General features: G+C 35.8%; 1 protein-coding gene across 1 annotated transcript in view; it reads left to right on the forward strand.

The window, feature by feature from the left end:
- SNX29 (sorting nexin 29) overlaps positions 1–23,007 on the forward strand; it is a 3,382,132-nt gene that overhangs the window by 128,547 nt on the left and 3,230,578 nt on the right. Inside the window, exon 2 of the mRNA XM_044089182.1 lies at positions 8,057–8,127. Within this exon, the coding sequence (XP_043945117.1) occupies positions 8,057–8,127 (71 nt within the window). The remainder of the gene's footprint in view (positions 1–8,056; positions 8,128–23,007) is intronic.

The following is a 23,007-nucleotide window of genomic DNA, read 5'->3' on the forward strand; positions in this document are numbered from 1 at the left end:
TGTGGTATGCTAAATTGACTTCATTCCTTGAAACACATGCATATTTCACTTCATCCCTAAGTATTTCATTCATTTTACCCTCATAAATTATGTTCTCCATAATAACTACTCCCCCTCCCTTATCTGGTTTCATAATTCTAACTTCAGCATTATTTTTCAACTTACACAAGGTCTCATTCTCTGTTTTACTAAGATTACTTTTATATTTCTTTTTCTGTTGTACACTTCTGACTTCTTTCTCTAAAGTAATTTCTAAATTCCTAATTTGAGGATGGAGCGGGGGATTGTACGTAATTCTACGGACCAAAACCTGACTATCGTGGGAAATATTAGATATTCTATTCTTAGAGATCAAAATTTCTAGGTTTACTTTCCTTAGAAAAAAAGTTTTATATCAAGTAATGTCCTTGTTAAGTCCCCCTTAACACAGGGTATATATTTCAATCCTTTACTTAATAGACTAAAATGTTCCTTAGTCAAGGTAATGTTACTAAAATTATAGATAGAGAAGTCATTATAACTATTCTTAACACCAACAACTAAAATTCCTTCATTTACTGTATGTGGGGGTGGGTTGTTTAAATCTAAAACTTTCCCCTCCCCCCTTCTCCCCCCCCCCTCTGAAAATTTCCATTCCTAAATTGTTGTTGGTTACCATAACTTTCTTCTCTATTTAAAGGTGGAAATTCATAATTATAATCATAGTTATTCCATCCATTTAGTTTCTCTTCATTGTTATTACTATTGTCTTGTCCTTTACTATTATTTCCATAGGTGTCCCACTTCATATAGGGTGGTTTGGGGTAACTCGTTTTATTCTGATATTCCTGTACGTCCCTCTTAAGTTTATTCATCTTCCTATTAATTAAATCATTACATTTCACATCAATATCATCTCTAACTTTGAAATATTTTTCCCTTTCTTCCCTAAACCCATGTATCAAATCTTCCTTAATGTAGGTGTCCAGTTCATTTATTTCTCCCTTTAAAATTTCCTGTTTTCTACCATTCTTCTTAATAATGAGTTTTAAAATATCAATTCCACATTTATTAAAAATGTCCAACAATTCATGATGAAATTCTGAGCCAGCCTGAACATTATTAGGGTATTTCCAGACCCTTAACCCTTTCGGGACAACATTCCTATTTATACATTCTAAAAGATAATCGTTTTCAATACTCAGTGTTCTGTATTTAAACATAAGCTTAGATATTTTGTCCAATTTAACAGATTATGAATCTCCGTTAGGTAGCCCAATAGGGCTTCCCTTATCAAGTTGAAAACAATAATTTGCTTTCAACCATTCACTTGTGTCTTTACTGTGTAAAGTAACTGGAACAGTACCTGTAGGTGCCTGAAAGTGGGTTGGCAAGTTTGTTAATAACATCAGTCCCGTTAATGTTTTCAGTCTCATTATGTTCTGTTTCTTGCCCAAAAATCCTCGGCGTAGCCGCTGGATTAAATGTAGCACCATTCGGTTCAAATACATCTCCTGGGTCATTTTCGTTGTTTATATTCTTTCTTTTCCTTTTTTGTTTTTGTACATAAAACCCTTTAGTTCCACTTCCTCTCGCATTACAGCTACCCAGGCTACTACCACCCAAGGAATGGCAGAGCGGTGTGAGTAGATCAATTAACTCGGTGAGTTGGCCAATCAATGTTCGTGATTGACCCACCTCTTCCTGTCCCTTACTACTCACCGGTGAAGCTCCCTCCATAGCCCGTTCCACAACCATAAAACCAAATCCAAACTGCGAAAATGCACTCACAAGTCACAAAAACAAATCCAAAAGAGCGCAGTGGGCTAATGGAGAGGCAAAACCACCAACTTTGTAAAGACTGCACGATTTATTACCATCCACGAAACAAAAACGCATAAACCTGGAACTTTTGTTGCTTCCAGGATTATTTGCCACCATAGCTCTTTATATTCTATCTGTTCCTCCCAAGGGCCACCTCTAATATCTCTCTTAACTTGTTCTAATACGAAGAAGAAGAATTTATAACCTTCACATTCTTTAGAGTGGTTATTTAATGCATTTGTATCCTTTGCTTTTGATATTTCATATATATGTTCATATATTCTTCTTCTGAGTATTCTGTCCGTTTTACCAACATAAAATGAATTACATTTATGACATAATGCAAGATAAATTAATCCTTTTGTATCACAACAAAAGTATCCCTTACTTCTAATCCATCTACTCCTGCTTTCTAAATAAATTTCACCTTTATTAATAATATATTCACATTGGTTACAGCTCCCACATTTGAAAGTTCCTTTTTTCTTTCTTCCCCCCTAAGTGATGTGTATTTTCATAATAATTGACGTTCCCTCCATTATTCTTAATCTCCAAGATTTTTTTCATACTATAGGAATTTATATATGTATGTATATATATATATATATATATATATATATATATATATATATATATAAATATAAATAATGTGTATGTGTGTGTGTGTGTGTGTGTGTGTGTGTGTGTGTGTGTGTGTATATATATATATATATATATATATATATATATAAATATATATAATGTGTGTGTGTGTGTGTGTATATATATATATGTATATATATATATATATATATATATATATATATATATATATATATAAAACTTAATATCTGTTTAATAAATAACTTTCTGTACAAACTGAATTCTCAAATGGATAAAGGTGGGAGCAACCTTGGGGAGATGCTATTCAAACATGGGGTCTTAAACCTCAGAGAGTGTATAGTTTATTTTTTTATTTAAATATTTAATACTTCAGTGTTAAACTACTTATAATATGGTGTGTCTTCATATTAATAGCGTTAGCTTCATTGATAAATATATGCAATCATTTCCAGTTATTTCCTTTTTCCTTCTAATGATTAACTGTACTTCTACTGATCCACTATATATGAAGTGTATTTCTGTCAATGGCCTAAATAATTATAAAAGGGGAAGTTTAAGCAAATATTTAAAATGTTTAATGCTCAAATTGCATTCTTAGAGACACATGTATTACAAGAAGACATAAGTAGACTTCATACTTATAATTATTCAGTAGTTATCCGTTCACATTATAAGCAAAACAAAAAGAGGTATTGCAATTTTACGGAAAAACTCTGTAGTAATACCTAAAATCATAAACGTATGCAATGATTGATCTGGGATGTTTTGGTTAGTATCTTTGGAAATAATTTGGAGAGTATGTACTTTTGGTTAATCTTTATTGGATACCTGGGCTAGGAGTTAAAACAACAGTATGAAGAGATTATACGACACTCTAAAGGAAGTTTAATTTTAGACAGTGATTTTAATTGTGTATTGAATGATAGTGATACTACTTCCGCGGTGGTGCAGTGGTAGCGTTGTTGCCTCACAGCAAGAGGTTCTCCCATTTGATTCTCTGCTTGGGAGTGCCTTCTGTGTGGAGTCTGCATGTCCTCCCCGCGGTCGAGTGGGCATTCGAAAGACGTGTTGAATGGGCGTGCCTTCGTTAAAGGTTGGGTGTCAGGCTGGCAACTCGACACCATAAAAAAACACTGCCAATCATTAGCAAACTGGAGTTCTGCTCTGGCGACCCCTGTCCGGCAAAAGCCGAAAGACAAACAACAACATTGAATGATAGTGATACTAGTACTATAAGCGAAGGAAACCAGTGACCTCTGAGGCATTAACAGATTTCATAGATACATTTAATATTAAGGACATAAATGAATTTGCAGAGGGAAATTCACTATTTTTTTACACACTATTCACATTGAAATGGTACCAGTCTGAATATATTTAGTGATATATCTGGAAAATTAGATAGCTGTCACATGCCCCCTAGCCCGATCATAAGGCAATTACATTTTAATTTATAATAAATACAAAACAAAATGCTTTTATTAGTATAATCTTATATGTAACTAATCTGAAAGATTTTAAATAATTTGTAATAAAGAAATTAAATCCTTTATTGATGTAATTTTAACTGAAGGCATATGTGAGATATATGTATGGGTGTCTTTAAAATCACATTTTTATTGTAAAGTTTTATCCTGGTACATAATAAGAAAATACAATGGAATAAATAATTATTAGATTTACAAACTAAAGTTGATTAATTCAAATTAGATATCCTAAAAGGCAATAGGAACTTAGCAAAAGAGCTCGAAGTTGGAAATAAAAATATCTACAGACATTACACCATAAACTATGATTAATTTAGAGAAGATTAAAATTAGTTCATATTCTGTGGATCCTAAAATCCAATGTAGAGTAGTAAATATAATGAAAAAGATTACAAAATCTAATCAGATAAAAGATAAATTCCTGGAACAAAGAAAGTTTCCAATTTAGAAGATGGCTAGAGACATTTAAAATGCACTTTAATTAATTCACATGACCCAGTAGTAGAACCAAAAAATTTAATAAAATCCTTTTTTTATGAAATATATTTTTTAAAAATATTAATGGAAGATCAGATAAACTAACAGAGAAACCAATTTCAGTGCCAGAACTAAAATCTCAAATTTACAAAACAAAGCACCAGGATTTGATGGTATAATACCAGAGATGTATAAATTTTACCTAAAGAAACATTGTCAATGTTAAGAGTCCTTAAATTGGCCAAAGAAGCAAAACTATCCTCCAGTCATGGAAGTATGCATTATTTTTCCAGTTTTTAAATTGGACAAAGATGCCAAAGAATGCTCATTTTATAGACCAATATCTTTACTAAATGTTGAAAACTTCATGGCAATACATGCTAATAGAGGTAAACCATTTCTGCTCTTGATTGGTGAGGGACCAAGTGGTTTTATATTAAACAGAAACACATGATATTAAACAAGTACTTTCAAGAATTGACTTTGTTACGAAAGGAAATCTGACCTTAGTAAATCTAGACATAAATAGTGCTTGTGATTCTGTTCACTGGAACTATCTTCTGCTGGTGTTGGAAGCGTATGGTTTTTCACAAGATTTTATAAAGTTTATTAAGTTGCTATACAATAATTTCTTGGCTTATGTAAAGAATGGATCATATACATCTACATTAATTTCAGTTACCAAAGGCAGCAAGCAAGGATATCCACTGTCATTATGATTATTTTCCTTGGTCATAGAACCATTTGTGAATTGTATCAGAAAGAATGTAGAAATCAGCAGTATACAGTTTTTAGTAATCATTTAAATTCTAAAATTCACTTGTTTGCCGATGTTATTTTATTGAAATTGAATAATTTTGACCTCATTGCAAGCCTTATTTGAGACAATGGAGCTCTTTCAAATGATTTCAGATTGTAAATTTAATGATCATAAGCCTAAGATATTGCTCATATTGTAATAAGAAAAATATAGATAAGAAATTCCATAAGTTTATAGTTCTGGATAATATAATCCGTAAATGTTTAATTTTATTATGAAATGATATTAACAAAATATTAATTACAACAATATTTTAAATAAAGCTTGTTATAGATGGATGGAATATTTGCTTTCATAACTGAAGATAGGTTGTACTTTAAAGGTATTTTTCCAAAAAATGTATGTATCATGCAAGCCATCTCTCTTCTTTCTAAAAAATACACACATCAGTTCAATAAACTAATGTTTAACTTTATATGGTATCCCAGTAAACCTAGAATAGCAATAAATCATCATCTAAAAGGTTGGATAAGAGATGGAATAGGTCTTCCACATATAGAAATGTATGCCTTATCATTCATTAATAAGACTATAGCGTTATGGTTAAAATGTTCTTATTCTCTTAGGTGGAAACAAATACAAGAATTTATTTGGTTAAAATCAAATCACTTACTACCAACTCAGTTTAGTAAAAAATATTGAGTAGCTTTCTCTGGTTGATAAGAGATTATGTATTGGAAAATAAAAATAAACATATGTGTTCAAATTATATAATTAATGCATTAAATTCAAAATAGAATTCCAAAATATAGAGCGTGGTCATTTTTACTTTTTCCTATAGCTTGTACTCAAAATAACAGTAACACCTTTGATGCTTTAAAAATGACTATACTTAAAATAAATAAATAAATATATTGGCATCATCTAAAGGATTCTGGTAAGGTCCTCTCTATTGAGTAAATATGATATAAATTAGTGATATGTGGCTAGTAATTCAAACTTTAAGGCACTATATTATAGGTAAATTAGAGTCAGTGAATGCAAATATAAAAGATACTCTTTACAAACTTATTGAATTTATGATCATTATAGAAAACCCAAACAGTAATAGGAAAAGGGCATCTATCTAAATTATACAAGTTAATCAAAAATTGTATTATAAGGATACTTTTGGGGATTATTATAGATCAATAAATCATCCCCCTAGTGAAAATGGTAAAAAAAATAATTTTAATTTCTTCAAAGCAAACCTCTCTTTCCTTGCAATGGAAATTGTTTTCATGGAAGTTTATGCATGGAATTTTTACTACACCTCATAAAATGGAATTAATGTTTAAACAAGATATAGGATGTTGGAGATGGAATTTAAAAGAGGAAGCAAAGTGGTTACATACGTTTTATGATTGTAAATTGCTTAAAATGTTTTGGGAAAAGTTTAATTTCTTTATTCAAATTGGATTTAATGACAAATTTCAGTTAACCAAATGTTCCAATCAATACATGTGTCCCCAGATCAAAATATTCAGTTTTATGGACTTTATTACCTCTAGCACATAAAGTAATTGCAATAAATTGGAAGAGCGAGACTTCTATTTCATAAAGAAGTCAATAAAAGGAAACTTAATGTTCTGAACTGGAAATGACTATAGTCAAGATGAGAACTGATAACATTTCATATTAAAAAGCTATAGAGTTACTTGAGAAAAGTGACTGCAATGTGACATGATATAGAATATATTTTTAATATTTAATAATTGTAATTGTTCAAGTAGACACCTTTGTAAATAGTTTCCTTTTCTTTCTATTCATTTATTGTTCTGATGTTTTTACTATTCATGTGGTTAATCTGTTAAAATGTATGTTTTGATTTTCTCTTTTTATGAATTGTTGTACATAATCCTTTTGTATATAAATTTTAATAAAATTTTTACAGTAAAAAAAAAAAAGGCTTAAAATGTAATGTGTATTGCAGATAGATGTGAGTGGTGTGCAGCTAAAGAGGATTCCCCATTGATACTTGAAATTGTTTGTGTGGTCTCTTTCTTTTGGCTAAATTATATTCATTTGTTTACCTCTATAATAACTACCACAGCTAATGTGTTTTAGATGGGGAATCTGAAGCAATTGTTTTTTATGCATGTTTTGTTCACGAGTATTTTATCCAATTAAGAATGAACATGAGACTTAATTTAACATGAGTTGTAAACATTTTGCACATATTTTTGTTGTGTAACTCTGTTATACCATTGTGGAATAAATTAAATGAAAAACCAAAAATACAATATTTTATTCATCAAGATCTTCATTGGTGTCAAACATTAAAAATTTTTCAATTTTACATTTTCAGTGAAACATGGATAGTTGTAATTATACCATCTGCTTTAAACATTCTATTACAGCTTTGTGAAAGAATATTTTATTTTAATAGTATAGTAGTAACATTTGTGAATATTTTTGAATTGAATACTAAATCTAAGAGAAGACTGGCAAGAAAAGGTGGTTTACTGTTCTACGTATTTTTTGTCTAACTATGTACCTAGTGAGTGTTTTGTTTAATTTATTTTGCTTTGAATGCTGACTTTTTCTTGCTGCATTTAATTCTAGACTTGTTTGCTTTGTTGGTCTGGCTGAGTTGTCGTATATTTTATGAAAAATATTATAAGTAAAAATCTTAGGAAATGATTAAGACCAAGACTCAGAAAGAAAGTGAAAAGGTTTTTCACTGACTAGTAAATTAACAATTAAAGACATGCCACAGACACTCAAATGAAGTGTTTCAGAAATGAAAAGAGATTGGCCATTTATTTATAAACTGTACTCTTACTCAGAAATGAACTTGGTTTAATAAGTTTGATTTAAAGAATTGTGTTTGGTTGGACTTTGAACGTTGGCTGTTTAATTGTTGTCATTTTTCATATTATTGTAGCCCCTGGATCACATCAGAATGACAGTAGAAGGCAATTTCTACTAGAAAGGTTGTTGGATGCTGTTAAACAGGTAGGACACATGCTTTCATTTGTTTCATCGTTTGTTTCATAAAATCCTTCTCTGCTAGTTCAGCAAAAATGGTAGCAGTATTTGGTGATTTTGGTATAGCTGAGACTCTTATTAGTCATCCCATCAGTGAGTGCTGAGTCATGGTCATTTGGTGCTTTGATTGAACTGTTCAGCTCTATTTTATATGGGAAGCATATCCTCCACACTTAATCTGGAGGGATCTATGCCCTTTGAATCCTGTTCTGTAATATATTTATCTTGGAGACCACTAAACCTTATAGAAAGATATAAGCAGAAGAACAAATAGTTTCTGCAAAGTGCCATTTGGTTAGTTCTCATTTAAATTGCGTTCTGCTCTACAATTGTTACTAAATCCTGACTGCGTACTTTGTTTCCACTGAAAAGTCTTGTACTCTGCATTTTTAAAACTGTTCTATAGAATTTGTGGTTGGCACAGTGCCTTACAGCAAGAGGTTCCCCAGTTTGATTCTTTGCTAGGGTGTCTTCTGTGAGCAGTCTGCATGTCCTCCCCGTGTTCATGCAGGATTTCTCCAGGTGCTACAGTTTTATGTGACATTCCAAAGATATGCAGTAGGTGTATTGGACACTCTACATTGGCCATATGTGTGTGTGTGTGTGTGTGTGTGTGTGTGTGTGTGTGTGTGTGTGGGTGTGTGTGGTGGAAGAACTACTGTGGCAGGGATAGCCACTCTACAGTATAAACTTTGGTTCTAGATTTTCACTGTTGAAGTGGCACCCCAACGCCATGTGCAAAAATCTGGAAAAAAGGGTTGTAGGTGGATGGATGGATGGATATAGAATTTGTGGGAATCTTGTGTTTTAGAAGGATACTTCCAAATTCTTTGCCATTTTATTTCTTGTAGCCCAGTAAGCTTACTTTGACTGTTTGTTTGTTTTTTATAAAGCTTATGCATGTGAACATCCCTTCTTATTTGGGAATCCAAAATGTTTTTATTTCCTTTCAGTGAAAGCTATCAAATTTTACTTGCGATAGAAAACAGTGAGTTAGGAAATGAGGTACTAAGCCTAACATGATAGCAATTTTTCTCACTGGGGAGCCATGTCATATTCAGCATAATAAGGACTCCTGTAGAAATTTGAAGCTTTTGTAACCTTGCCACCATACCTCTTAACCTGGGAACATAAAACCTCTGGACAAAGTCCTATGAAAAATAGTTACAAATCTGTATGCTGATTAACATAAAGTTTGCGTACATAATTATGTAATCCTGTCCACTCCAATGGAATTATGGGATATCAACTTTCAACTGCAAACTGAAGAACCATACAACCAAAATATGTCCCCAGAGACCCAGACCCTGTGTAAACTGTAACCATTTTCTTTTAAGTATGTTGCAATGATGTTCGCTGGGAAGGGAGAAGATGATGAACCTTAGGAGTTTGTTTTCAGTGACTTTCAGTATATGGGTTTTATGGTAAAAGTAGGGCATTTAATGGTAGGCAATATTCTTATCTTAGCAAAAGAATATTATAGTTTGCTAGGACCTCCAAAAGTCATTCTTCATGGCCTACTGATCAGTGGCGTAACTGCAGTTTGTGCAGCCTGAGGCTGTCTTTGTTTGCTGCCTCCCCCTCTCACAAAATCATGGTCGAATGGGGTTTCCTCATATATAGCCCTCCCCCTCCCTCTGCAGCCATTCCAATTTCCCATTACTTGGCTGTTTCCCCCCATTTACCATAAACACTAGAATGTGCATACTGCTTTACTTCTGTGATGATTTGGATTTCATTTAAAAGTTTTATTTTACATTTCACAGAACAAACACTAATAGACATCAGCTAAACAAAGCAATGAGGTCTCACAATGACAACTTAACATTAAAACTTCTCTGCCCTTGAAACTCACATTCATTGAAACAGCATTGAAAGCCATAGTCAAAGAAAATAATTCTGGCCAGTGGCAGATAAAGATCAACTTTGGGCTGTTTTCAAATTACAGGCCCCTTACACACTAAACATACATGTGTTCTTTGATTGTATTGATTGATTGTATTAAATTATATTCCTTGTATAATACAGTACAGTTGTTAGAGGGTGTTTTAAATTTATTGTTTTGAACATTTTCCTGGTGAACAATGAAACAAAACGCACCCACCAATAATGGCAAAACTGCCCAGTTCAGAAAATTTCCATCATAAACTTGTACAATCCACCAGTATCAGTAAATATGCACATTTTCTGCAGAAGTAAGTCATCTAAATAATTCCACATTAAAAAGATGTGTAACTAATGAGGTTTTTGCTAGCAAACAGCTTTATATTTCATTGTTTCATCTACAAATTAAGTGCCTGTTGCCCTTGAGAAATTGCCTATGTTACATTAAAAAAATGATAAGCTAGTAATATTGCAATAGGGAATGGATGGCAAACTGATAACAGGTTCATGGTTACTAGTTATCACCACCAATGAGGGCATTCTCAGGACTAAATCATCCACCCCCTTTAAAAGTACAACACAGTACAGTATCAGCAATGCATCTACATACTGTGGGAGTAGAACCCACAGCCTTCTGCAACAAAAGCAAGTATTCAACCTGTTATGCTATTAACAATGCAAGTAGACTCAGCATAACCATCACTAAACTTCTCTTCCCCTTAAGCTCTCAGCTCCTTGTAAAATCCACTAGACACTCAACTGTATCTCTCAACTTTACAGCACAAGAAATCAGGAAAAAGCCAAAACGTCCAAAAACCAGGGACACATTTTAAACATTGCTTGTATAATTTTGGAAAGTTGCTAGAATAAAATGTGTTACCACCATGCATTTCACTACCAAGACTTGAACCCAGGACCCTGTGCACTACAGTTAGAGCAACATACCACTATGCCAAATTAGCTGTTTCTTGAAAGATAGGAAGACTGAAACTTAAATGGCTATCATTTAGTGTATTCAGTTCTCACCATAGCTGTTAGTGCAAAATACCTGGACAAAGTCAATAATGGGGAAATACAGCCCCAAAAATAGGGACTAATTTCAAATTTTGATCTTATAAACTTAGAAAATTGCTAGAATAAAAGGTTTTGTGTTACCATGTATTCTCTGAAGAATATGAAGCCTGAAATTCAAATGCCTGCCATTATTTAGTGAATTCACTCCTTCACTGATTTGCCACAAAAATCCTGAAAACTACAGATTTTATGAGGAACAGAACAAAAATATGAGGCAAAAAACTAGAGAGTTTTCACAAGTAGTGATGGGAATGGAATTCAGGCTCTTGCTACCTGTACCCAAGGCACAGGGTTTGAGCCTGAGTAACTCTAGCCACCAGGGGGTCTATATTAGATTACTGAATGCTTTGATAAGCGAAAAGTGATTAATTGACCCCATGTAAGCGAAAGCTTACAAAACCGAACTGTCAGAACAGCGATTTTTTTTCCAAGGGAAAAAAATGCTGTTCCAACAAACAAAAAGCACATTAAAACATGAGATTAAGTGGGGGCTTTGCCCCCCACACCCTCACTACTTAAATATACCAACTTCGAGACAGCACTACAGTGCCGGAAACGGCAAAGTACCGAAGCAGCCAAGCTCTCCAGATTTTTGCCTCATATTTTTGTTCTGTTCCTCATAAAATCTGTAGTTTTTCAGGGTTTTTGTGGCATATCAGTGAAGGAGTGAATTCACTAAATAATGGCAGGCATTTGAATCCCAAGGAAAGAATTAGCTTACATGCCGCTTTGATATTTTTCAGTTTCGGTTTTGTCATTTTGACCAAGATGCATTTGAAAACATGCGTCTTCGATCTGCTGATAGGAACCCCCACCAGGTATATTTAACTGGGGCATTTTACACACACACACACACACACACACACACACACACACACACACACACACACACACACACACACACACATCCCTTGCAGCGTAAGTTGAATATCAATATAAAATAATGAACGAACCAAGCAGTGTATGTTGAATATAAAAGAACAAACCAAATTCCTTTCGCTTGTGACAAATGTTCCTGGAGGAACAGAACCATTCCCTTGCAACTAGCAGAAGAAAATGTCCTTACCTGGAGCAGCCGGAAATGCTCGCACATTGCCCTCTGGTGCAACTCTGGCAGGCTGGAGCTGACGTTATTGCGCACATGATGACATCAGGTAAAAGGCTGAAGTTTAAAAAAAAGGTTGGGAATATCGGAAATTAAGGGGTGCCACTCAGGTTATTTGGACCTCAAAACTGGTAAAAATATAGAAATTCGGTATGGTTGAGAGGTCACCTTGCCACAGGGCTCATACACCTCATGGATCCAGGTGTATGTGGGTTGCTAAAGATCACTGAACATGCATGACTTGAGTGAGAAAAATCCTTCCAGAACATCTCTGTTACATAGGCAGAACCGTTGTTCAGCTCTCACTTCATTTCATTCCATTTTGAAACACACTTATGGCTGAAAACCTATATTTGAAAAAAAAAAAAAAAAAAAAACGAACATATATTTCTGCATAATACAAGGCCTCCCCATCCCTAGTTGTTATATCTCTAATGAAATAAAACACTTTGTGCTTTGTAGTTGGGTTTGTATGCCGCTCTTTTGGCATATATTTTGTATTATTTTTGAAGACTAAAATTTTTTTTAAAATGTTTTTGTAATAGTTTGGAGCCTTTCTCAGTGGGCCTTTGCTGAAAATGGACACCTACCCTGTTGGGCTTTCCTGGTAATTAAATAGTTAATAAATAAATATGACCTTTTTCCTAGTGACAGCAGTATTTGAAATTGAGCCCACAGATTTGATGACTCATATTAACCCCTTTAACATGACAATTAACAGTAGGCATTCACCAGAACAAATTTTATGCATAAAGATTTCAAAAACTGTTCTCTCTGCCCTGTTTATAAACTTTATTATTAGTAGTCGGTAAAGCATTAATGCACCATTGCTGTGAATTAGTACTGTCTGGGTTCCTGTGGGTGAAATAAGCAGCTGATATTGGGGTGTGTGGGGATGCTGTGGCAGTGGAACAATGAAGAGATAGTAGCATTGCTGTCTTTTGATTGCAGATATTTGGTATTTTTGCAAGCAAACTCGGACTTCCTTAAAATATAGTCTTGTGAAATAATTTGTGTGTGTGTGTGTGTGTGTGTGTGTGTGTAAACTTGCATTGTGAATACTATAGGTACCATCCATATCATTGTAGACCTTGTTATCAATGGCCTGGTTATTGCAGATGCACTTGCCAATGGAGCATTTTTGTCGACTACACACAGTCAAATGCACAGTTGTTGAGTGTCCCAGGTATGATGTACATTCCTGTAATTAATGCATTGACAACTTTTATATGTCCAGTAATAAGAGTATTTCAGTAGAGAAGAGCTCAAGGCAAGTTTTGCTTATGGAGTTTTGAAGTATCTAGTGGAACCTTTTGAGATGTAACTTGCCTGTCGTCATGTTTTTTTTTTTTCTATATGTAACAGAGTTTGTTAAGCTGCAACTAGTATTTCATACTAGTATAACCAGTATTTCATAGTTGTTCCTATGGGTGAAATGAGCTCGATATGGCTTTTGTGGCTCCAAATCAAATTCAAAATCACTTTTCTACTCATTGACCCAAATAATATCAACTCTGGTACGCAGGTAAAAATAAATTACCAGGTGGCAGTAAGATTCAAAATGAACTTTAATGCAGAATGTTTAAGTGCTTTTGTCTAATTTTACTATGTTATACATCTTCAGAACTAGCTGTCTGCAGGTGCTTCACTCTAATGTGTCCTGTAGGATGGATAAGCTGTTGTAAGCCAGTCACTCCCACCATCCATTTCCAGATCTTCCAGCATTTGAGCCACTAATCAAACTCTTGTCATGTGGGTCATAATCAGGGATTTATTTATGTGTGCTGCAGTGATTGAAATACATTACTGGAATTTGAGATAACATTTATTTGAAAGTGGATTTGTTTGTTACCTAGGTGTGACACAAAGTCAAAGAGGTTTAAGATATTTGCATAGATGTGACTGGGCAAATATTTTATACTCCCCAGTGAAGAAGCATATTCCTAAATGCCAAGCCTCAATGGAGGTATATTGAGTGGATTTCTTAAAAAAAAAAAAAAAAAAACCCAAAAAAGGCCATCTGTTGTGCTGCTCTTCTGGTATCTCCTTCCCCTGTGAAGTCTGCAGTCTTTTCCTTTAATCTCCTACAGCAAACTAAAGTTAAGGAACACAAACTTCAACCTACTATATGAGAAAATGGCAAATTTCACTTATGACTGCACCTTCCCAGACCTTAATATGGCAGTAAGCTTCACCAATATTTAGAAAATACATATAGTTAGCAGTCCCTACCAGAACCAAGTATCCATGGAAAATTCAAAAATAAACCACTTTGGTGGTCTACCACCATAAATAAACTATACAACAAAAGAAACAAACACCTTAAATTATTTATTAAATCCAAAGCCAGTGTTCTCAAGGATAATGAAGCATTACAAAAAAGAAGCTCTTGAACTTGGGATAATCTCTGATGTCAAAAACTATATAAATCCCTCTTTAGAAAACTTGAAAAAAAAAAAAAAAAAACTCTACATTTTTCAGAGCTTATTCACAATATTCATAATGGAGCCTCCTGTTCTGACCCAATTGACATTGCCAATATACTTGTGAATAAAGTTAGCGTCAACTTCATCCCTGAGATTTCTGTTCAAAGCTGTGAAATGTCTTATTCCCTGACTCCCTCAGTTATAACTAAAGTTCGTTTACAGAAAGTGCTAACCAAGACCATAAAGCCTTCCTGCGTGGGACCTGATAATATCCCAGGTTATTTTATGAATAGTGTTAAATATGCTCTTACAGGTACTTTCCTCAAACTGTTTCAACTTGTTTAGCTACTGGTTTTGTCAATGATATGTGGCTCACAACTTTGGTGATGCCCTCCATAAGGCTGGCCTTACAACTGACCTGTGTAATAACAAATCTGTCAACTTTGCAAGTCTCATCTGCAAAGCCATGGACCATATTATAAATGACATTGTAAAGTGTAGGATCTGTGGGGACAATACATACAGAATAATGTTTAGGAGAAGTGATATTTCAGGGAAGGAAGAACTTGAGTAATCTGTGTAATCTTAAACTGAGTAATTGTTAAAATACAGATCATATTTGAATTATATATACAAAGGTGAAAGTCAATCTTTTGTTTGTTCTTTTATAACTGAATGTGTACTCATGTCACTATGCATTGTGTGATTTTAATAAAGATGTTGCAAAAAAAATCTTGTTAGACTTGAGCCCCAACAGTTTGATTTTTGTGAAGGGTTGATCCTGAATATTTTAATCTGGTAAATTTATTTGATAGGGTGCAGTGCATGCAGTGTATCCTGACTTGGTTAAGGCCTTTTAAACCATTCACCATGCTGGCATCATGCTAAAGTTAAATGCTTTAAAAATTGACCTCTTTGTGGTAGGATGAATAGCAAACTGGCTGAAGGACTGAAACCATGCAGTGCGAGTAGCAGGTGCTTCATCAGAAAATATGCAAGTGACTATTTTTATTTATTTTTATTTTACATTTGTTAACCAGGAAAGTCTGACTGGATGAAGGTCCATTTTCAGCGGAGGCCTGGGGAGAAAAGCACCAAGCAAACAATACAATTACAATACAATTTCATAGAGAATAACAGCAGCATCTAAGGTAACATAATAATATGCATATAGGGTACATATAAGGAATACAATTGAGTGCAGATAGCTCCAAGCACAAATATAGGTACAAAAGTAGTATCTCATAAAAGAACATTCAGTATATATGAAAAATAGTTAGCAGATTATTGGCAGAAAGTCAGTTTTTATAGGTTTACTTTTATAAAGCCGAATCACAGTGGTACGAATGCTCATATGAGCGACTCGTAACCATGAAAGTGAAAACTGTGATAGTCCTTAATGTTCGAAAAACAGCAAATCGAAAGGCAGATTTGCTGTTTTTCGAACATTAATGTCGAATGAAAAAAAAAGTGTAAAGCGGGGGGGCAAGTCACCCTGCACCTCCCATGTGGGGCACATCCCCCCTACTTTAATATTCTAACTCAGAGATCGCACTACAGTGGGGAAAGGGAACATTTTTCCAAATCCCACTATAGTGCAATCCGCAGTGAGCGAATGTCACTGTGCATTTCCTCATTGCCCATTCAAACCTTTTTTTGTTCCGCATTTGCAAATTTTGCAAACAGCCTTTTGAACAATTGCTGTTCACCCGAGTGTGAATCGCCTTTCTAAAGGTCAACTGTTTTTATAGAAGTATAAAGGATAGAACCCTTGTTTTTTTTTTTTTTTTTTTTTTTTTTTTGTTGGGTAACAACCATTTGATACTCAGCAGATTTATAGCAACAGGACATAGGGAGCAGCCATTTGATCCCTAGCAGAATCCTAGCACCAGTGCAATGATATGGCCTAGTCTGAGGAGCAACATGTGCAATGCCAGTTAGATATGTAGTGGGTTTTGAGAAGTTTTTTTAAATTGGGGAAGTAGTGGTGGTAGAAGTTAAGTGACTTGGGAGTGAGTTCCAGGTTCTGGCGATGGTGCAGGCAAAGAGAGATTTACCTGCATCATTTTTGTGTTTGATGACATTTATGTGGTTCTGATGACTAGATCTTAGGTTCCTGGTGGTGGTGTAGGGGTGAATTATGTTTTGAAGTACTGGGTTTTTTTTCAGTGAGGTGGTAGATTTTTTATGCGCTATTGAGAGTTGGTTTAGTAGGAGTAGTTGAGGTAATTTGAGCCAATTTAGTTGCTTAAGAGCAAGACAGTGGTGGGACCTATGAGAGGAATCGGTAGCAAATCTAACAAACTTGTTGTAGCAGGATTCCAATTTGATTTCGCATTGGGTAGGTCTAGTGATGAACTGTTGTCTATTTCTGTAGAGGAGACCAAGCTTTTTGTTAACTTACTTAATTGTTTGGGCTATATGAATGTCAAATCGTAGATTATTATAGATTTCAACACCTAATAGTTTTTGTGTGTGTAGTTGGGGTAATTTGAATTCTGTCTCGAGATGTTGTGGTAAAATTATTATTTGGTGGAGGAGATATACCAGGGCCAAAGAGAATGAGTTTAGTTTTTTTGGGATTAAGAATAAGTTTTATGTTAGTGAACCATTCTTCTGCTAAGGAGAAGTTGTTTTGAGTTGTGGCTTTTAGTTCATGTAAGGTGGAGGAGGCACATATAATGGTGGTATCTGCATATTGTACATCTGAGGCAATGTGGGTGGATGAGGCTATTTGGTTAGTAAATGGTGAGAATAACAGAGGTCGTAGGATGGACCCTTGGGGGACACCTATGCCTACTGGTAATAGAGAGGAAAGTTGCTCTTGCCAAAGAACTGCCTGCTGACAGTCTGTTAAGTAGTTATTGAACCAGGATATGGTGGAGGAGCTTATGTTAAGTGCTGCTAGACTTTCTAGGAGCATACTGTGGTTCACCATGTCAAAGGCTTTTGATAAGTCTAAGAATACTGAGGATACAAATAGACCATTGTTTCTATGGTGAATAGACTATGTTGGTGAAGGAGAGTAGTGCTGTAGTAGTGCTATAGGAAGGTCTGAAGCCATGCTGGGATATGGATAGCAGGTTACGTTTTAGAAGGTATTGTATTAGCTGGGAATGAACTACCCTTTCTAATATTTTTGATTAAAGGTGATAGAATTGCATAGGATTGCAATAGGGCGATAGTATGTAAGTTCAAGGGACTTACCCCCTTTGTGCAGTGGAATAATGTATGATATTTTCCAGGTGAGGTGCTTTCTGCTCTGATATTGACCTGTTTATGAGAATGGACACTGGGTAGACTATTGCTTCAGCAGTTATTTTTAGGAAGTCTACAGGTAGATTGTCAGCTGCCAGAGTGGTTGTTTTCAGCTTCTTGAGAAGTTTAGCAATAGTTTAGTAGGGACTGGTTCCAGGGAGAAACTGGAGGAATGGTTTGTTATGCGGGTGTGGGGTGGCGTATTTGTAGGCAAGGGGCTGCTAGTAGTATTTTTGGTGTTGGCTAGCGCTTGGACTGTTTCAGTAAAGTATTTATTGAATTGAGTGGGGATATTTTCATGGTTGTTTGGTAATATAGGGTTAGGAGTGGTGGATTTTCCTGGGTTAGGAGTGGTGGATTTTCCTGGGTGCAGTAAAGTATTTATAGTGGCCCAGAATTTTTGAGGGTTGTTGGAGTACTTTTCCTGCATGGTTGTATGGTAGTTAGTTTTGGCATGTTTAACTAGTCTTTTAGCTTTATCGTGGAGTTCAAGATAAGTTTGTCTCATTATGCTGTTTTTTTGTTTATGGAATTGTAACCAGATTTTGTCCCTTTCTTTCATTATGGTTTTAGTATCTTTTGTTAGCCATGGGGCATAGTTAGTTCTGATTCTAATGGTTCTGGGGGGTACATGATAGTTTAGGATGTCTACGAAGGTTGAGTTAAAGTACTGCACAGCATCGTCAAGAGGTAGTTGTTTTAAGGGAGTCCAATTCCAGCATATTAGTGAATTGATTAGGTCTTTAGGTTTGAAGGTGTTTTTTGTGACGTAATACTCTGAGATAGGTTGTTTAACTTGGTGGGATTGACTCCTAATTAAGTAGGTTGCCTGATGGTAGCCAGTGTGGGGTCTGATAGCAGAATCCAGTCTAAGATAGATTGGTGTTTGGAGGATTTGTCAATTCTAGTGGGGTCAGTTATAATTTGGATAAACCCATGGAGGTTTATATGGGTGGAGGAATTTTGGCTGGAGCAGTCAGACCAGTCTATGTTGAAATCGCCTAATATAATTTCACGAGGAAGGGAGGATGACATCCAGTTTAGTAGGTTTTCTAGTGTGATAATATTATTACCTGGTGGGATATATCCACCTGCAATTATTATGTGTTTGTTGGAGTTGACTTTTAATTTGCCTAGAATTAGTTCTCTGTGTCTGTGTCTTTTACTTCTTGGGAGTTGCACTCAAATTGTTCAAAAGTGAGGTGGTTTTGGAAAAGTATTGCCACACTGCCTCCTTTTTTTACCTGTTCTGTCTCTGCGAATGATGTTATACAAGGGGCACTAATTTCATTATCGTGGTGTTCAGGCTTGAGCCAGGTTTCTGTTAGCACCATGACTTCTGGCTTGTATAGAGCTAGTAGGGCAATGAAGGTCCTGGGATTTGTTACAAATGATTCTCACATTGATGTTTAAAAGGAGTAGAGATGAGGGTGGTCTTAGATATAGAGGATTTAGTTGCTGAGTGGTACTGTGGTTAGTGCTGTTGGGCCCTGGATTAGGGTGAATGTCCCTGCAGCAAGTAGGTTTTTGGAGGAGGTATAGATAGAGTTTAAGTTTGTGAAATATCCTAGCCTGTTTCTGGGAGGACTGGGGTACTGGTCTTTTACTTAAGAGTATTATAAAGGGAGGAAAACAATTGGGTGGAGGAAAGGTCATAGGGTGATATAGGGAAATGTTCTTCCTGTCTAGGACTGGTTGTGGAATCTGTTTGCCATGGTGGTGGGGAGGTGGTGTTAAGGTGTGTGTGGTAGGTGGAAAGCAGTGACAGAAGAAGGAGGGAGAGGATAGTTAATGAAGAACATAATACTTTTAGTACGTGGGAGAAATACATATAGGACATGTTGTTGAGTTAGAGGAGTAGGTAGTTAGTTGTAGGTGTGATAGTTGTAATAGTAGTCAAGTGTTGAATAGGAGTGTGGTGGAGTCTTTAAGTGAGTGATTGTAGGTGAGGTTTGATTGGTTAATTGGGAGGTAGATGTGTTGGCGTGTGGTCTACAAACTATAAATGAAATTGAAGTGGGGTGGGTGGGAATGGGGGTAGGGTAGGGGGTGGGTGGGAATGGGACTAGGGTAGGGGAGTTAAGTCAGCGTAGCAAACGGAGCGGGGCAGCACTCTCCAGTAGTTTTAGCAAACTAGAAGAGAAAATGACCATCATTTAGAAGGTTGACTAGTTTGGTACAGGGGAGAGAATGCTGTGATTAATTTCCAGTGGGCCTGCTTTGAATATAACTGTACACAGACTAAACAGAGAAGCTGACAGTTGCTGGCTGAGAGTAAGTCTGTAGAGGTGGATGAAAAGGGAATATGGTAGGGAAAGGAGAGAGTAGGAATCCTATGAGTGGGAGAGAGGACAGAGGGATTCTGTCTGTAAGACAGAGGTCAAAGGGAGGATACAGTCGGGTAGAGATGTGAGGACTGTGTCAGCAGGAAGCTATGAGAGTTGAGGGAAAGTGCTAGCAGAGAAAGTGGATGGGAGTAAGATTATGAGGAAAGGAGAGTGACTTGAACACTAGAGAGAGCGCGGGTAATGGGGTGAGACATGCAGGGAGTGCTCTAGGTGACCAAGGGCAGTAGTTTACATAGGCATACAGTAGACACACAACGTTGAAGTCTACACCAAGTGGGTATAGAGTGGTAGGATTACTGAATACACAGTGTAACATATGTTGTAATTATACTGCACTGTTTCTGGATTGGAATTCCACCGAGGGAACAACACTCATAAAGTGAGTGGATGGTCTTCAAGGCTGATTGGGGTTAGCAGTGTCCTTGTTTTGATTGGTATCAGGGACCTGAAAAACAGAGAGAGAGAGGGGATAAGCAGGAGGTGAATAATAGTAGTTGATAGCTGTAGTAAGGTAGTGGAAAGGGCTAAGTAGGGATATAAAAGGAGGAGAAATGAGGGAGAAGGAAGTAAATGCTAGGTTAGGAGAGAAGTCATAAAGGACACAGATATGAGAAGAGTAAAAGGAAGATGGAAGATTGAACTAGATGTATTATAGGGACAGACAGTAGAAAGGGGTAGCAGGATAGTAAAGAACTGAGTTAAGTTAAAGTGCAGAGCTACCTGAGTAGGGCATAGCATACAGTTAACAAACAATTTGGTACAGTCATTTAGCAAGTCACATCATTATACAGTGCCAGCTAAAACAAAGTACTCTGAACTTCATGTAATACTAGGACAAATCAAAGTCTTATTAATAGGCAGACCCAGTGAAGACCGCTATAGACAGCATAAGCATGTCTGAAACCATGAAGGAGTGTCTGTTTGATCGGCAAGACCCAGGTTTCATCGGCATCATGAAAACTGGCTTAAACTGAGTACTAAAAATTGTACTATCATCACTTTTCATACACAACCCCTCCTCTGAATGTACCATCTAGACTACACACTTTTACAAAATAAAAATAGGTACTTGGGTTGATAGCGCCCTTTCTTTTGACAGTCATGGAAAACTTTTTAGAAAAGCCTTTTACTTAGCCCAACTAATTGCCAAAGTCAAGTAAAGAATGTCATCAAGGTCTAAAGAGGTCATCACTCCTTTTTATTCAGCATTGGTCAGACTAATTATTGAGTATAATGCCCCTTTGGGATTTATCTCACTAAATTGATCAAACAGTTACAAAGACTACAAAGGTTCCTAACAGTAAAGATCATAGGCCTAAAGTCCTTGAGCTACCAGGAGAGCCTGGGTGCTTTATATCTTTAGTCAGAGTCTTAGACTTTTGAGGAGAGATCTCTGTTTTGCTCACTGTGCCATTAAAGACCTGATTGTCCTGGGCATCCTGATTCTCCACAAGTACAATACCCTTACCAGTGCTTGTATCAGGGACCTACTTCTTTAACAGATGGAGAAAATGAGATGAAGTGATAGCTTTATAACCCAGAGTCTCCCAGAACTCTGGAGTAAATGTACCATAATGTTAGGCAGTGTGACTTAATATCTTCCTTTAGACATAAACTAGATGACTGAATGGGTTTCCCCAAATTTACTCCAGGACTGACTGGTATAGCCTCTCCTAGAGAAAGCAGGTGCTGACTGAGGGCAGGTACTGGCCTATTTGTAAATCCCAGGATGTTAGGGACATGCGAGCATATATTTTGGTCATGTATGTGTCTTGCTAGTTTTAAAGTAGATTTAGAAAAGCTACTGCCAGGAAATTTGCAAAAAATGCTTATGTTACGGGGACATGGAAAAAAAGATTTGTGCTGTACTAAATTAGAAGAAGCAATTTTATTTATGTTATTTGTTAGCAGTGAGGTTGTTTATTGTGTTGCTTTTATATGGTACTTCATTTAGTGTAATTTTTAGTATACTCTACTACTTTGCTTTCATATAGTCACAGAAAGACATGAATCCACAATCCAGTTTGATGACTAAGTGAATTGTCACTACCAAGCAATTTCAAAGATGGCAATAGGTTGCTGGGCATGATGCACTGCCATGCATGCATTATAAAAGTCTGACATATCAGCAATTTATTAATTTGATTGAATGGACACAGAGTGCCAAAATGTAAAAAGTGTTATTTCAGATGCAGTAATAGCATACTTCAAGACTGATTGTAAGACCGCATAGGTTTGTAAGTAGTTACTAGGCATGCAGACCAGGAGACCATTAAGGAGCCTAGCCAAATCTCCAATTGCCCCAAGCAACTGTCTGGTTAAGTGACTTGCTCAAGGTCACATAGTGAAGAGGATTCAAACCCTGTGCCTTTGGCACAGGAAGCAGATCATTAACAACTAAGAGCTTTAATTGTTTGTACTGCATGCCATCAGAGACTGATGTAGGTGCTGTAGGACTGGGTGCAACTCTGAGTCAGAAGACAAAAAGGACAGAGCAGAATGATGGGAAACCAGGACCCTTACCGAAAATAAAAGGAGGTATTCTGAATTGGAAAAGGAGCCTTTAGTGACAGTGTCTCCTTGTGAAGATAGCCACTTGTGTTTGGAAATTTTTTGCCCTCTACAGACTGTCTTCAAAACCCAAATCCTAATTAAGTGTATTTGTAGAGGGATAGGTTTGGAAGTTAATGTCCTACAAATTTACAATAGTCTGTAAAAGAGAGAGGACAACACTGGAATGATTTACAAGATG

The sequence above is a fragment of the Protopterus annectens genome, chromosome 12.part0 (assembly GCF_019279795.1).
Source record: "Protopterus annectens isolate FY-2018-M chromosome 12.part0, PAN1.0, whole genome shotgun sequence".
NCBI classification, from domain to species: Eukaryota; Metazoa; Chordata; order Ceratodontiformes; family Protopteridae; genus Protopterus; species Protopterus annectens.